This window comes from Cnephaeus nilssonii, assembly GCF_951640355.1.
Source record: "Cnephaeus nilssonii genome assembly, chromosome: 20".
In the NCBI taxonomy this organism is placed as follows: domain Eukaryota; kingdom Metazoa; phylum Chordata; class Mammalia; order Chiroptera; family Vespertilionidae; genus Cnephaeus; species Cnephaeus nilssonii.
In genome coordinates, this window is record NC_137091.1 from 48,481,602 (window position 1) to 48,497,161 (window position 15,560).

The 15,560-nt window shown below is 45.9% G+C and overlaps 1 protein-coding gene across 5 annotated transcripts in view; it reads right to left on the reverse strand.

Annotated features, from left to right (window-relative positions):
- The window catches only part of LOC307116464 (uncharacterized protein), a 204,750-nt gene extending 196,403 nt beyond the window's left edge, over positions 1-8,347 (reverse strand). The window contains exons 1-4 of one of the 5 annotated variants that reach the window (XM_079800485.1): positions 5,037-5,165; positions 3,261-3,407; positions 2,319-2,716; positions 2,100-2,226 (exon numbers count right to left, since the gene is read on the reverse strand). In XM_079800485.1, the coding sequence (XP_079656611.1) occupies positions 2,100-2,142 (43 nt within the window). In that variant the 5' untranslated portion in view covers positions 2,143-2,226; positions 2,319-2,716; positions 3,261-3,407; positions 5,037-5,165. Of the gene's footprint in view, positions 1-2,099; positions 2,717-3,260; positions 3,408-5,036; positions 5,166-8,297 lie in introns of those variants that run through there. The other 4 variants (XM_079800483.1, XM_079800484.1, XM_079800479.1 and 1 more) reach the window with 4 other exon arrangements.
- Between the last annotated feature and the right edge of the window lie 7,213 nt (positions 8,348-15,560).

Consider the following 15,560-nt stretch of genomic DNA (forward strand, 5'->3'; position numbering starts at 1 on the left):
GCTTACAACTTCTGATGCATGAAGTAAAATAATCTTCTACTAGGGAGTTTATACCACCAAAGAAGTAAAGGATACTCTCACATATACAGATAGTGTTGAGATACTTAGATGTCTACGTATAAAAGAATGAGTGAAGTTAGACTGTTATTAAACACGGTATACAAATATTAAAACAAAATAAATAAAAGATTGAAACATAAAGCTAATAATTACTCAATCTAATAAAAGAGGAGTTATAGAAAAGTTTTTGTTTTAAAATACTACATTTTTATTGATTTGAGAGGAAGGGAGAGGGAAAGAGAGATAGAAACATTAAGATATTCACTGAATGGCTAATAATCAACTTGAAAAATCAAAGAATCTACCTGGCAGCAGTGGCTCAGTGCCTGAGCTTCGACCTATGAACCAAGAGGTCACGGTTTGGTTCCAGGTCGGGGCCCAGGCCTGATTGAAGGGTAAATCCATAATCGCACAGGAAGCAGCCGATCCAGGATTCTCTCTCTTCCTTAACCCTTTGCACTCGCTTGCTTTTTTCTCGAGCTGCTACCGATGCTAACCGTGTCGAGTCACACTCAACATCCGAGTGCAAAAGGTTAATGTTTCTATCTCTCCTTGTCCTTTCCTCTCTGAAAGCAATAAAGACTATTTAAACAATAAAAACTCAAAGAATCTGTACATAATTCATTAAAAATTGTGATTCAGGGAAGCTAACATGTGGAAATATGAAGAGAACCCAAGGGACTCCTAAGACACTAACAAATCAAACTACAAGGGGACTCCACAAAGACAGAATAGTGAGAAGGATTAGGCAGCTTATATAAAAAATTAATAGTTGAAGATCATGACAATTGGAGAAAGAGACATTCAAATACAAGCAGCTCAATGAATTCTAAGTAGAATACAAATATGAGAACAGGTAAAAAACAAACAAGCAATGAAAATATCGTGAGTCCCAGAATACAATCCTAAAAGTCAGATGAAAGAGTAACTTCTAGAAAAATATTTTAAAAATAAATAAATAAATAGAAGGAATAAAATCTTAATCTCTGCTAGAAGACACACAAGGTAAAAGATAATGTGATATCAATAACTTTAGTGGGTACAAGGGAAGCGATGGCAAGTAGCTCAGTTTTGTATGCAATTGACATACTGAGTTTAAAGTGTATTGTTATAGACTTAAAATATTTTAAGTAGCTCCCATGTTCACAACAAAAATAGAAAATAATACAATGAACACTGTTAAGAGGTGACAGAATTGTGTATTGCAAATAAGACTACACATTTCTAAAAATATATATAAATCAATTTCTCAAAACATGGTATATAAAACCAACCCTCAAAATTAGTTGTGTTCCTGTACCATACCAGATATTAGTACAAAATAACAAATTAAGTGTGTAACTACATGAATAACAGCATAAAGAGAAATGAAATAATTAATAGTTTGCTTCATGTAGAAGGTGCATGATTTGTATGCTATAAAGTATAAAATGCTGCTGGCCGCCCTTCTAGGTATATATATCGCAAAATATTCACGGAGGACCTGCAAGAGAAATTTACACTTTTGTGTCATTACAATGTCATTCAGAAGAGCCTGCATTAGATGGAAGCAACTCAAATGTCCATTCAACCAATCAAAGCGTGCTATGCTAATGATATACTAAGACAGTTCAACTGCTTGCTATGACATGCATTGCCCACCAGGGGCAAACAGTTGACCAGTTGCTATGGTGTGCACTGACCACCAGGAGGCAGACGTGCTGAGCAGTAGGTTACCTTGCTGACAGGGTCCATTCGACCGATCAGGACTGAGCAAGAGGGGCAGACACAACTGGAGCATTCCCACAGTCCTCCCGGCTAGTCAAACTCCTGCGTCTTTCCCTGGCCCCATTCGTGCACCGATGGGTTCCCTTGGAGGCCTGTGCCTTCTTGCAATCCAGAACCTCTTGGGGGGATGTCAGAGAGCCAGTTTCAGCCTGATCAGGCAGGGCAGGCCAAGGGACCCCAGTGGTGCACAAATTCGTGCACTGGGCCTCTGGTTAAAATAATAACAGGAACAAAACCACTGCATAGGAATTCAGGAAAGAAGTCATCCTCACCCACGGAGGCCAAGTTGCTGTAGTTCTCCAACATCACATCCATGTACAAGTTCCGCTGAGCTGGGTCCAGGCATTCCCACTCCTCCTGAGAGAAATCTATGGCCACATCCCTGAAGGTCAGTGGTCCCTGAAAGAAAAGACACATTTACCAAGAGGTCACTAGAAGAGTTCATGTCACCCAACATGAAAACAGTTTTAGGAGAAGAGGTTTGGACCTACAGGTGTATCTTGAATCAGCCAATAAGATCACTTTGCCCCAGTAACATTCTCTGATGTCTTTTTGAACACTGACAAATGAGGATGACACATGTCCAACAATCCATGGTACAGATTTCGCTTTTCAGGAAAGTAAGTTTAAAATTAGTGCGTGGACCCAGGCATGTGGATCTCTGAGTGCTGTGTTTGCATCATTAAGGGTCAGTGGTGTATATTTCTCAGCGGGAAATGTCAAGATGAGTCCGAAATATAAGCACTTCAAGTGTAACACAGAAAACGACGGCACTTTCCTGAAAACACAGATGCTGATCCGTGTCCTGAGACGGGGCCTCTGTGTCCACTTGTGTTACAAGCTCACTTGTTACTTGTGACACCAATGTAACCGGATCACGTGCCTATGTCTGAATACACAGAAAATGAACACACAGGAAAAATTAATATATATACCTTTGATCTCCAAGGGTCTGTTAATGGAATTTACAGTTGTCATGGAATAGGACATATAGGAGCCACAATCCTATTTGAAAACTTACTATGGGTAATCTTAGAACAAGATCATCTGCCTGGTCCAGCGGGTGTGCCTCAGTGTTGGAGCACTGACCCATTAACCAATAGGTCATTGACCCATTTACCAAGAGGTCACTGGTCAGGACACATGCCCAGGTTGCCAGATTGATGCCAGTGTATGGTGTGCAGAATGCAGCCAGTCAATGATTTTCTCTCATCATTCATGTGACTCTCTCTCTCTCTCTCTCTCTCTCTTCATTTTGTAATCAATAAAAATATACTTTAAGAAAAAGAGAGGGTAATATAGCAACTGTTGACATTGACTATCTCAATAGGAAAGGAAAACAAACTAGCAAGGCAAACCATCAACAGTAGAGAAATAAATCCGAAGATATTAGTGTAAAAGCAAACAGCCTCTGACCAGGACACTTATTTTACCTGAGAAGGAGCCATCTGGTCCCGGCTGCTGATTCTGGCCCTGGGATGTTTTCTCAGGTGACAATATGTTGAGGAGTCACAGAATGTACCTTCAAAGGCTTCGGCACAGCCTGTTAATCAGCTCACCTCACACCCAGTCAGAAGAACCTGGAAATGAGGAAAAGGCCACCCCATCCTGTTGTTTATCACAGGAACAATGAGCTCCTACATGTGAGGTGTTTTATTGTCTTCATGTGTCTGTGCGTCCAAAGACTTCCACAAACTCCTACAGCAATGAGAGCATGTGCTCATTTCCTGAAACACCAAACGCAACAGAGCACCCCTTACGCCCCCCTAAAAAGCCTGCACTGAGGCCCAGGCTATGCCATCTTTAACCAGTTCACTCCTGAGGCTGGAGAGGCTCCCCCAGAGCTGATTTCAGTAGCGCTGGGTAACAGACATCAGTCCCAGCACACCTGAGACCTCTGGGTAGTGTGATGGTATCACAGCACAGCTGCTCTGAGATCATATATTCTCCTCAATTCTCCACTTACTCCTAAATCCTACTCATAGTGCTAACTGTGAGAGCAAGTTCCACCTTGAACGCTGCTCACTGCACCAACTGTTGGGAACTTAGTCTAAGTTCCTCCTTTACTCTCAGCTCAACTACACCAACTGTGGGGTTCGAGCTTCTCTGCCAGGGGCTGGACCTTCTTAAACGCCAAACAGCAGACGGAGAGGCCATGAGAAGTTGTGGGTATATAAGAGAGTCTTTATTATAGAAGCTAATCTGGGGATGTGCCCGCAACCAAGGTACATGCCCTTCACCAGAATCCAACCTGGGACCCTTCAGTCCGCAGGCCGAGCTCTAGCCACTGAGCCAAATGGTCAGGGCCCTTCCGGTGCTCTTTCCCCTGGTCTCTGATGGCTCCATCTCCACACACGTCCGCGTCTGTCCCTCCCCACGCCCGTGTCCCCGCTGCTGCCCGGTACAGTCTGTCCTGCTCCCCACAGCTGGGGACTCCGCGCTGCTCCCCCTCTGCTCCCTCCTCCCTAAGCCCCCCTTTCCGTCCCTGCACTCGCTCCCCAACTCTTCTCCTCTGAACCCGTGTCTCCGTCTGACCTGCCTCCTCCTGTGCGGCCCCCACTTCTGCTCACCAGGACCCTCTCCCTCTCAGCTCCCCTCCTCTCTCTGGGCTCCCCCCCCCCCTATTTCCCCACTTCCCTCCTCCTCAGGCTGCTTTCCCGAGTTCCCCCCTCACTCCCACCATCGCCGTCCAGTCCTCCCACACCCCTATGGGCCCTCTCTGTGGACCCCTCACCGCCCTTCCTCCTCCCACGTGTCTGTCTCTCCCTCCCCCTCCTGACCCCCCAGCCCGGGTCCCCGCCCCCCGCAGTCACCGCCCCCACAAAGCCCTCCCTGCGGGCAGGTCACCTCTTCTGGGGACACCGCGTTCTTCCCCTGAGCCCCTCCCCATGGACACTGTGCTCCCCGGGCACTCAGACCCCTTATTAATGGGGGGGCCTAGGAAGGCGGGGTGCAGACCCCCAGGCCGGGAGCCATCCGGGCTCTGTGGGCGGAAAGCGCCGGGCGGGGGAGGAGCAAAGGGCGGGAACCCCTGACCCAGACTCCCAGCCCCGCGGGGGGACCGGCGGCCCCGGGGATGGTTTTCAGCAGGAAAACCACGCGGCAGGCGGGGGCCCACAGCCACAGGCGGAGAGACCGCGGGCCGGGCCTCAGTTTCCCCCAAAGGAACGCGGCGCCTCCACTGCGCAGCCGCCCGGGACCGGACTCACCGCTGTGAGGGGCTCCGGGGCGGGGACCTCAACTCGGACTTCAGCGCCCGCAGCGCCCTCAGCCTTCCCTGCGGGGAGGGGGACGGAGAGCAGCGGCTTTAAAGCACAGACACCTCCTCAGGGAACCGCCACCTTCCCCGCCACAGCCGCTTCCGCGTCTGCCAGGAACTGCGCATGCGCCTCCCTGCGGGATGGGCGGGGCCAGCGCCTGAGCTGAGCGGCTCCGCGGTGGGGGCGGGGCCTGTGCGGGGACAGAGGGAGGGAGGGCGGGGCAGGAGCGAGGGGGCCGCCCTGGGTCCCTCACCTCCTCCCACAGGGACAGCCCCTCCTGGGGGAGTTCCCCGTCATTGTTGGGGTTTGGCTGGTGACGCGGCTGTGACAGGATTCACCAGGGAGAGAAGAGACAGGAGCAGAGAGAGGGCGGGTATTTTACTTCTTTAAAGGGAGGAAAGGGCCAGGTGCCCTTTGATTAAGGTGACCAGATTTTAACATTGGTAAAGCGGGACACCATTGGGGGGGGGCGGTTCTTGATTAAAAATTTGGTCTATATGGAACAACAAAAATTTTCAAGAACGCAAAAATAGTATTGTAATATATATTTTTAAATTTCAACATAAGTACAATTTACAAATATCCTAATATATAAAAACTCAGGTTCTGTAACTCCACAATGACTGGAGGCTCTACCAAACAGAAGTCAGTGCTGGGTTGCCGCCAAACTAGTGTGCTGCAAGAATTTTTAAACAGGCAACACCTGTGTGCTTTGTTAATAGCACAGACTACATCACCCATAGATTGTTGAATAAATAAGTGACAACAGCCAACTCAGTAATAGCTGTGGGGTGAGCATGAATCAAAATCAAGACTTTTTTTGGCAGATAGGCAAAATACGTATTTTGGTGGACCACTGAATTTCAGTCATTAGTTCATGTGTGCCATGAGGAGAAAAAAATGTTGAAATGTCTGATTTGGAGCTTTTCACCCCAAAATGGAAGAATATGCATTCTGGACAAAAACGAAGACAGAATGCCCTCTAACCCAAGGGACAGTGTCTGCTTCATCTATTTTCCTAATGGCCAAATGAAAAAACAAAAGATCTTATGTGTATTTTGTATCAATACACCTCCTCAACATTCCTGACTACGGGACCAGAATATGGAACTATTTTCTAGATGGGATTGAATTCTTTGAATGATCCGGATCCCATAGGATGTCCTGTAACAGAACAAATTCATAAAGCCCCTGTTCCAGATGAGTCCTAGTCACAAAACATCAGGAGATACATATACTTATGAATGCCCCATGGCTATGTCAGAAAGTAGAGTAGTAGAATATTGAACATCTTGCCTCTGCAATGATGTTGTCATTCCTTTTGGTGGCACATACATAGGAACTTATGTTTACCACCTTGTACAAACTCAGCACTGGACACTGGAGAATAAGTGTGGGGCTTTCATTTCAATCTCTGCTATCCTGCTGCCTCTGGAACTTACGGTGATGGCTTGGAAAACAGTGCGGGGACAGCTAATGCCAATGGACATACCTCTTCTCAGGCTGTGAATATACAAAATACCTTTGCATCCAAAATAAGAAAAGGTTTCAACTGCAAAACAGACATGGTCTCTGGGGTTCCTCTAGAAAGAATGACCAACATGAGGCTACATTCAGGAAAGTGAGAATAGATTCTATCTCATCACTGATGTTTCTATCTCTCTCCTCTCATTTCCTCTCTAAAATTAATAAAAATAAAAAAATAAAAGAGAGAGAATAAAACCTATTTAACATGGGGTAACGTTCAGAAATTCTTACGGTTTCCAATGAATATCAGGACAAGAAAAATCATTCTAATTACAAAGTACTCCGATGCCAATTTGTGGTATTCCAAAACTTCATATTCATATTAAAAACTATAGGTGTCAGTATGAGAACCCGAGTGGTGGGCTACCTACTTCATGAAAATAAAGCAATATATTTACCAATTCTACTGTCAGTCATTGCACTAGAAAATTCCAAACTACTGAGCAGAAGCTACACGGGCTTGAGGGGCTGATGTGGGACAGGAAGAATTTTACATGCTGTGGTCATAGCACTGCAAAAAGAATGGCAGCCTAGAAGATAAAGTGATAAACCAGAGAGGTACAGGAAATAGAAAATGAAAGAAATAGAATTAATTTTTCTGAGTTCAGCCAGCAGTGCAGCCTGGGAAAGGTGTCCTCTCTCCACCTGCAGAGTTCATGCCGATTCTGCCTCCTGGGTACAACAATGTCACTGGTGTGGCAATATTCCTCTTAATTATGGCAAACCTGTTACACAGACAGCACTGTCCTGGGTGTGGCTCTGGTCACTTAAATGTCACAACTACAAACTATGGGATCCAGATCATACAATGCTGTTGAAAAGTTTCCACCTGAACATATTGGCACAGAAAAGGATGTAACGTTCATTATATCATGTAAAAGAACTATTTTAAAAGATCAATGCAATAGTATATTCTCTAATAGAAGAAAAAATGGGCTTCTTACAATGTATCCAGTGTTCCATGTAAAAGTGTAAACAAGTGAAGTCCGTATAATATACAACAGCTCACAGATCTTTAAGGCAGTAACAATCACCCCATAATTTCATATATACAACAGGAATAAAACATAGCAGCATCGAGTGATATGGGAATAGAATTACATTAACATTTCCTATTCAAATACCTCAAATGATTTCAATAAAATAGGGTAACACTCGGAGAAACCAAGATGGCGGCATAGGTCAGCACCTAAACTGCGGCCTCGCACAACAGTATCAAAACTACAACTAAAAGACAAAACGACCACCATCCGGAACCACAGGAAAGCTGGCTGAGTGGAAATTCTACACCTAGAAGAAAAGAGGAAAGCACACGGAGACTCAGAGGAGCTGCAAAAGGCTGAAGTATGCAGATGCACGCAGAGAGGATGGGCGGCTGAGTGCGTGGCTGGCTTTCTCTAGCGGGAGGGAGATGGAAGCTCCCGATTGCACTGAACTACAGTTCCGGGTGAGAATCTGGGAATCCAGACTCATTCGGGGGGAATCTGGACTGTCTGGCAGCAGGTGAAACTCGAGGGCGGCTTTCTCTCAGAGGTGCTTGCAGCGATTACCGAGGGACACTGAGACTCAAGGGCCTCACAGGGCAGGGCTGACGGGAAGCCAAGACCCTCTGCTCCGCCCTGGGACTCCGCCCCATCCAAGCTGAGCACAGAGGCTTTTGCAATTTTGCAAGTCTCGTCTCACCTCTTGGTGTGTGTGCGCCTCTGGACGCGGTGAGGTCTGCGGAATCCCAGGACCCGGGGAGGACGCGGCCTCCAGCGCTGCCGCAGGGGGCGGGACGCCGGGAGGGAGGAGAGAATCCCCAAAAGGAGTGAGGGCTCCACACGGTGAGGAGGGTCACTGATAGGCTTTCAGCAGGAAAACGAGGCCGGTGGTGTCCACACCGCCGGAAGGCAGAAAGGGAGCGGAGGTGGTAACCAATGGTAACCAATGACGCCCGCGGATCGCAGGACTCGGAACGTCTCACGGCAACACGGGGACTCACCACGGGAAGGACGGGCGGGCGGGAGAATGTAAACTTCCGTCTCCACCCCCAAGCCGAGCTGTGTTGGTGTGCGGACGGGGAAGCCGCCGAGCCCAGGTTTCCACCGGACTAACCCCCGACGGAACGTGACCGCCAAGGCTCTGAATCGGCTTCCGGGTCTGCGGGAAACTGCGCAGACGCGGCGCTGGGAGGTGCCAGGGGCGGGGCCTGGGCTGCAGAGCGAAAGTGGGAGCACATTGGCATCCGGGTGAAGCGGATGTAGGAACTTGGTCTGAAAGGGGCGTGTCCACCTCCGCCCCGCCCCAGATCTGCCCAGCTGAACTGGATGCGCTGGGTTCCTGTGCATTTGAATTTCCTTCGGGGCAGGGTCGCTTCCTGCCTATTTTAACTGAACTTTTAAAACAGTGTTAAGAAAAGCGTGGACCCACTTATTTATTTATTTTTTAAATATACATTTCTTTATTGATTTCAGAGAAGAAGGGAGAGGGAGAGAGAGAGATAGAAACATCAATGATGAAAGAGAATCATTGACCGGCTGCCTCCTGCACATCCCCTACTGGGGATTGAGCCTGCAACCCAGGCATGTGCCCTTGGCTGGAATCGAACCCGGGACCCTTCAGTCCGTAGACTGATGCTCTATCCACTAAGCCAAACCAGCTAGGGCAAAGTGTGGACCCACTTATATTTGGAAGCTGAGATGTTTTCCTTTTTTAAAAAATATATTTTATTGATTTTTTACAGAAAGGCAGGGAGAGGGAGAGTTAGAAACATCAATGAGAGAAACATCGATCAGCTGCCTCCTGCACCCCCCCCCCACACACACACACACACTGGGGATGTGCCCAAAACCAAGGTACATGCCCTTGATTGGAATTGAACCTGAGACCCTTAAGTCCGCAGGTCAACGCTCTACCCACTGAGCCAAACCAGTTACGGCTGTTTTCCTTTTAATAAGCTGAAAACGGTTTAAGTAAAAAACTGATTTTGCTGATGGTTAGATACACTGTGAGCCTAGCGGATGCTCTGGAATCTTGGCGGCAATCCATCTGGAGCAGTTGTTATAGTAAGAATGTCGAAACTTAAAAAGATTTTGAAGCATAGTAATCCCTCCTTTGGAAAACTGCCGTTTGAACTACTCTGTTACTCTTAGACATTCTCTTATTCTGTAGGTCAACTCTGTAAAATAACTTTGTTTTTTTCTTGAATAGAAAAGATAAACTTAATTGTCTGACTTTGCAAGCTAGCCATCTAACTGATATGCTGATATTGATGCCAGGTGCCTGTATAGATATGATACTCAAGGTTACAGGTGTCTGTATAAATATTATATATACTCAAGGTTACAGGTGTTTGTTAGGTATGATATGTACTCAAGGTTACAAATTGTCTGTAAAAACAACTTACACAAAGACCTAAAAAAGATATAAAAAGAGAATGCTTCCTCCTTTGGGTGTTCAGAATTTGACAGAGGTAATCTGCTCTGAACCTGCCCGCAGTAAAGATGACTCCTAACTAATTGGCTTATTAAGGCATCCTGTCCAGCTCGCTGATTTGGGATACAACAAATTTTTATAAAACTGTAATTGAGCCAAACAGTATATGTTTGGAAGCGAGATCTCAATGGACTGAGAAAATTGCTTCAAAGAATGGCTGTTTGCAACTTTTATTAAACTTTTAAAGTGCTGCTACTCTGGTCAGGTAGTTCAGTTGGTTGGAGGGTCTGGATATGCCAAGGTTCGATCCCTGGCCAGGGCACATACAAGAATCAACCAATGAATGCATAAATAAGTGGAATAACAAATCAATGTTTCTCTCTCGAATAAATTTTAAAAATAAATAAAATGCTGCCACATTCAAGAAATAGCAGTCTGCCTTAAAGAAGATTCAGTCAAGGACGAAGTTTGTTTCTTCTGGAGATCACTTTAGTAGAATTGTTGGTCTGTAGGGAGCCACAGGACAACCCTCTGTCTGGAACCATATGCTAGTGTATCTCAAACTTTGCTTTCGCTTTTGCTTACCGGTTTGTTAACTCCTTTTTCGATTTTGCGAGACAGCGACGTCGGATCCAAACACTTTGGTTTCACTAGTGCGGGAGGAATCCCACTTCCTTCCCACCTTCCGAGTCATCTCCACAGTCTTCAGTTACCACGTGCTCAGAGACACCAGTGGGCCTCGCTCCTCAGAGCCCTGCCCTCACCATTGGTTCCTCCACGGACAACAGGTTTCTGACCAAGGTCGCCAGGCCTGCTCCACTCAAATCCCTAATGTCACCAGTGGTCAAATTTCTCCAGTTTTTAAGAATATATATTTTATTGATTTTTTTTTTTTTTTTTTTTACAGAGAGGAAGGGAGAGGGAGAGTTAGAAACATCGATCAGCTGCCTCCTGCACACACCTCACTGGGGATGTGCCCACAACCACGGTACATGCCCTTGATTGGAATTGAACCTGGGACCCTTCAGTCCGCAGGCCCCATGCTCTATCCACTGAGCCAAACCAGTTAGGGCCAAATATCTCCAGTTTTGTTCCTAGTTTGACCACGTCCCTGACATCTCGGGTTCCACCGGCTTCATTGTTCGTCCACAGGATCCTCAATTCCTCAGCTCCTGGGTGGTCTCGTCTGTGGGAACTGCACTTCCTGTAAGATGGCCGCCCCCATGGTGCTCAGCAGCAATGCCCATGGGCGCTGCCATCTTTCCATGGGGGGGGGGGGAGCCTAAATAAAATAACAACCAGCTCCATGTTGGCTTTCCATCGGCTCCGGCCTCTGAAAACTTACTCAGCACAGTGTTGCTGACCAAGGGGGAGGCTATCACGTGTCCCAAAGGTGATTTCAAAATTCTCTTGGCTTCGCCCTGAAAGGCGAATGCCATCCATGTTGGCCGCTTGGGACTGGATCCGAGGGAGGTGGGCGTGGCCACGTGAGGTGTGCAAGGAGAGTGATGTGAGGTGGGCGTGGCCTACTGTGAGGTGTGCAAGGAGAGTGATGTGAGGTGGGCGTGGCCTACTGTGAGACAAGAGGTGAGACAAGGAGAGGGAGGGAGGTGGGCGTGGCCTACTGTGAGGTGTGCAAGGGGAGTGATGTGAGGTGCTCACCCCAGAGCAGGCCCACGTCTTAAAGCTTTTCAGATGTGAGATGGCTGCATTGAAGGTGATCAAATACAGGTGGGATGCGCTGTCTGGAAAGTTCCAACAGATGGGTGATGACTTGCCAGAGAGCAGGGAAGAATTAGTAAGAAGACAATGGCTGATGGGCATGCAGGATTGAAGGCCCTGCTCCAGGTATCATCTTTTTTTTTTTTAACACTACCTTTGTTTCAATATATATATGTTATTGATTTCAGAGAGGAAGAGAGAGAGATAGAAACATCAGTAATGAGAGAGAATCATTGATTGGGTGCCTCCTGCATGCCACCTGTGCCCTTGACTGGAATCGAACCTGGGACCCTTCAATCTGCAGACCAACGCTCTATCCACTGAGCCAAACCAGCTAGGGTTGGACAGACTATTTTCTTTCTTACAGAGAATAAAACTGAAGACGGCGAAAGGAAAAAATAAAATAAAATTGGTTGTTCAGGTTTTTCAGTTGTTTTTCAGTCAGTATTTGTAACATAATCTAGAAAATAATACATTTCCCTTAAATATGTAGATTGTTTTAATGGAAAGTGCTGTACTGTTTTACATTCTGAGCAAAAATAGAAAAGGCTTTCCGTGTCCCCACAGCCCACCTAAAAATATTTTCACTCTTTGCATAGTAGTGGGTATAACATTTCATTATTGTTTTGATTTGTATTTTCCAAATGCCTAATAATGCTGATCATATTCTCATTCCTGTCTCTTTGGTGAAATGTTTATTGAAGTTCTTTTTCCCATGCCTTTTTTTTTTTACTGGGTTGGTTTCTTAATGAGTCATAAAAGTTTGCATATTATTCATCTGGAAATGTCTTCATTTTGCCCTCTTTTTTTTGTTGTTAATCTTCACCTGAGGATATTTTTCCCATTGCTTTTCAAAGAGAGTAGAAGGGAGGGAGGAAGGGAGAGAGGGAGGAAAAGGAGGAAGGGGAGAGAGAGAAAGAGAAACATTGATGTGAGAGAGACATACCGAATTGTTGCCTCCCACAGGTGCTCTGATGGGGGGTGGAGAGTGAACTGCAACCGAGGTATGTACTCTTGACCGGAAATCGAACCCTCCACCCTTCCATGCGCAGGCTGGCTCTAACCACTGAGCACACCGGCCAGGGTGAGGATAAGATTTTTAAAAGAAAGCAGAAGGTGCTGTAAAGAGGATTATCATTGCTATTATTGTGAACATTTGGGCCAATATAAGGAATATTGATTTCTGTAACTTGATTCAATTAAAATACATGGCTCCATCTTACCTAATAATAGTCAAATATGCAAATTGACCGCACCTTTGATACGCCCAAGCCATGCCCACCAGCCAAGCCACGCCCACCAGTCAATCAGGGTGAGTATGCAAATTACCCCAACCAAGATGGCAGCTAATTTGCATATCAAGACAGTGTAGAAAGAAGCCAAGAGCTGCAGAAGGGAGCAAAGCTGCAGAGAAGCAAGCAAGCCGGGGAGGAGAAGGGAGGAGTGCAGGCAGGGCAGGGGAGAAGGGAGGAGAGCAGGCGGGGCGGGGTAGAGTGCAGCAGGAAGCCCTATTGCAGGAAACTTCCTGCAATGGGAATGCTAGTAATATATAAAAAGAAAATGGCCCAGCTGGTGTGGCTCAGTGGTTGAGCATTGACTTAATGAACCAGGAGGTCATGGTTCCATTCCCAGTCAGGGCACATGCCCCGGTTGCAGGCTCGATCCCCTGTGTGGGGTGTGCAGGAGGCAGGTTATCAATGATTCTCTCTCATCATTGGGGTTTCTATCTCTCCCTCTCTCTTCCTCTGTGAAGTCAATAAAAAAATATTTTTAAAATAATAATTATAAAAATAAAATGCCAAAAAAATAACAAATTTATCAACATTCCAGGTGGTTTTTAAAACAACTAATTACTGAAACATTTGAGATCTTGCTCTCCAGCAGTTGTCTTCAGTTTGGGTTCAAATAAATTCTTATAAAAATTCAAATAAATAAATAAATAAATAAAACAACTGATTATTAAAGAGGCAAACACAAACATCTTGCCTTTACAATGAAATCAATATTAGATGTAACCACATAGTCCCACTTTATAAAGGGAAGCCTTATTTTATAAAAACATACCAGCTAATGGATGTAAAAGAATGTCAGAATTAGAAATCCAAAATTTTAAAAAATTAATACATAATGATCTAAGGGGAAAATCTCAATTAATGTTAAAATCAATCACTTAATAGTAGATGTGGACTACGAATTCTTTTTTTAATTATATTTTTATTGATTTCAGAGAGGAAGGGAGAGAGTGGGTAGAAACATCAATGATGATCAAGAATCATTGATTGGCTGACTCCTGCACACCCCCTCCTGGGGATTGAGCCCACAATCCGGGCATGTGCTTTTGACCGGAATAGAACATGGGACCCTTCATTCTGCAGGCTGAGACTCTATCCACTGAGCAACACCGGCTAGCGTGACTAGGAATTCTTTTACAGTTAACCCTAAAAAAACCAAAAAAAAACAAAACCATGAGGGCCCTGGCCCGGGAGCTCAGTTGATTAAAGGGTCATCTGGATACACCAAGGTTTCGGGTTCAATCCATGGTCAGGGCACATACAAGAAGCAGCTCTTAAGGCATAAATAAGTGGAACAACAAGTCAATATTTCTCTCTCTCTTCCTCTGTCTCTAAAATCAATCAAATTTAAAAACAAACAAAACCATGAGGGCCAGGGGTGTGGACCTTGGTGCCATTGCAAACCTGTATAACTTTTGTTAATTCTCCCCTGAGGATATTTTTTCCATTAGATTTTTAGAATGGAAGGGAGGGGGAGAAACATAGATGTGAAAGAGACATTAGCTAGGGCATGGCTCAGTGGCTGAGCATTGACCTATGAATCAGGAGAGCACACGCCCAGGTTGCAGGCTTGATCCCCAGGGGCGGGGCGGGGGGGGGGGGTGATGCAGGAGGCAGTCGATCAATGATTCTCATCATTGATGTTTCTGCCTCTCATACATTGATTGGTTGCCTGCTGCACACAATCTGACGGGGACTGGGGATTGAGCCTGCCCTTGACCGAAATCAAACCTGGGACCTTTCAGTGCTCTGGTGCACATTCCAACCACTTTGCCAAATCAGCCAGTGCAAACCTGCATATTTTTTAAAATATATTTTTAAATACATTTTTATTGATTTCAGAGAGGAAGGGAGAGAGAGATAGAAACATCAATGTTGAGAGAGACTCACCCATTGGCCGCCCCCTGCATGCCCCCCACTGGGGATGGAGCCCGAAACCCAGGCATGTGCCCCTGACGGGAATCGAACCTGGGACCCTTCAATCCGCAGGCCGACACTCTATCCACTGAGCCAAACCGGCCAGGGCGAACCTGAATAATTTTTGACACCACTCCCTCAAAACAAACAAACAAAAACAAAAAAACCCACCACCAAAACCAACCAAACAAACAAAAACACCCACAAACTTTAAAACTACGTCCAGCCTTGGATACCATAGGGAATTACCGTAGTTGCAGGACCCCTGCGAATACCAAAATCCGTGGATGCTCAAGTTCCCAAGGCCCTTATATAAAAGTGGGTGGAATAATGCATACAGTCAGCACTCTGCATCAGAGATTCCCAACCGGATCAAAACACTGTTCATAATTGGTCGGTTGACTCCCTGGATGCAAAACCCATGAACAGAAAGGGCTGACTGTATTTTTTTTTTTTTTTGGGGGGGGGGGGGGATGGGGTGAGGGAGAGAATCCCAGTATAAACCGTCCCTGGCAGTTCAAACCCATGTCGTTCAAGAATCAACTATAATTCCAAAGTAACAGCACACACATTGCTATCTAGCTACCCCAATGCAAGG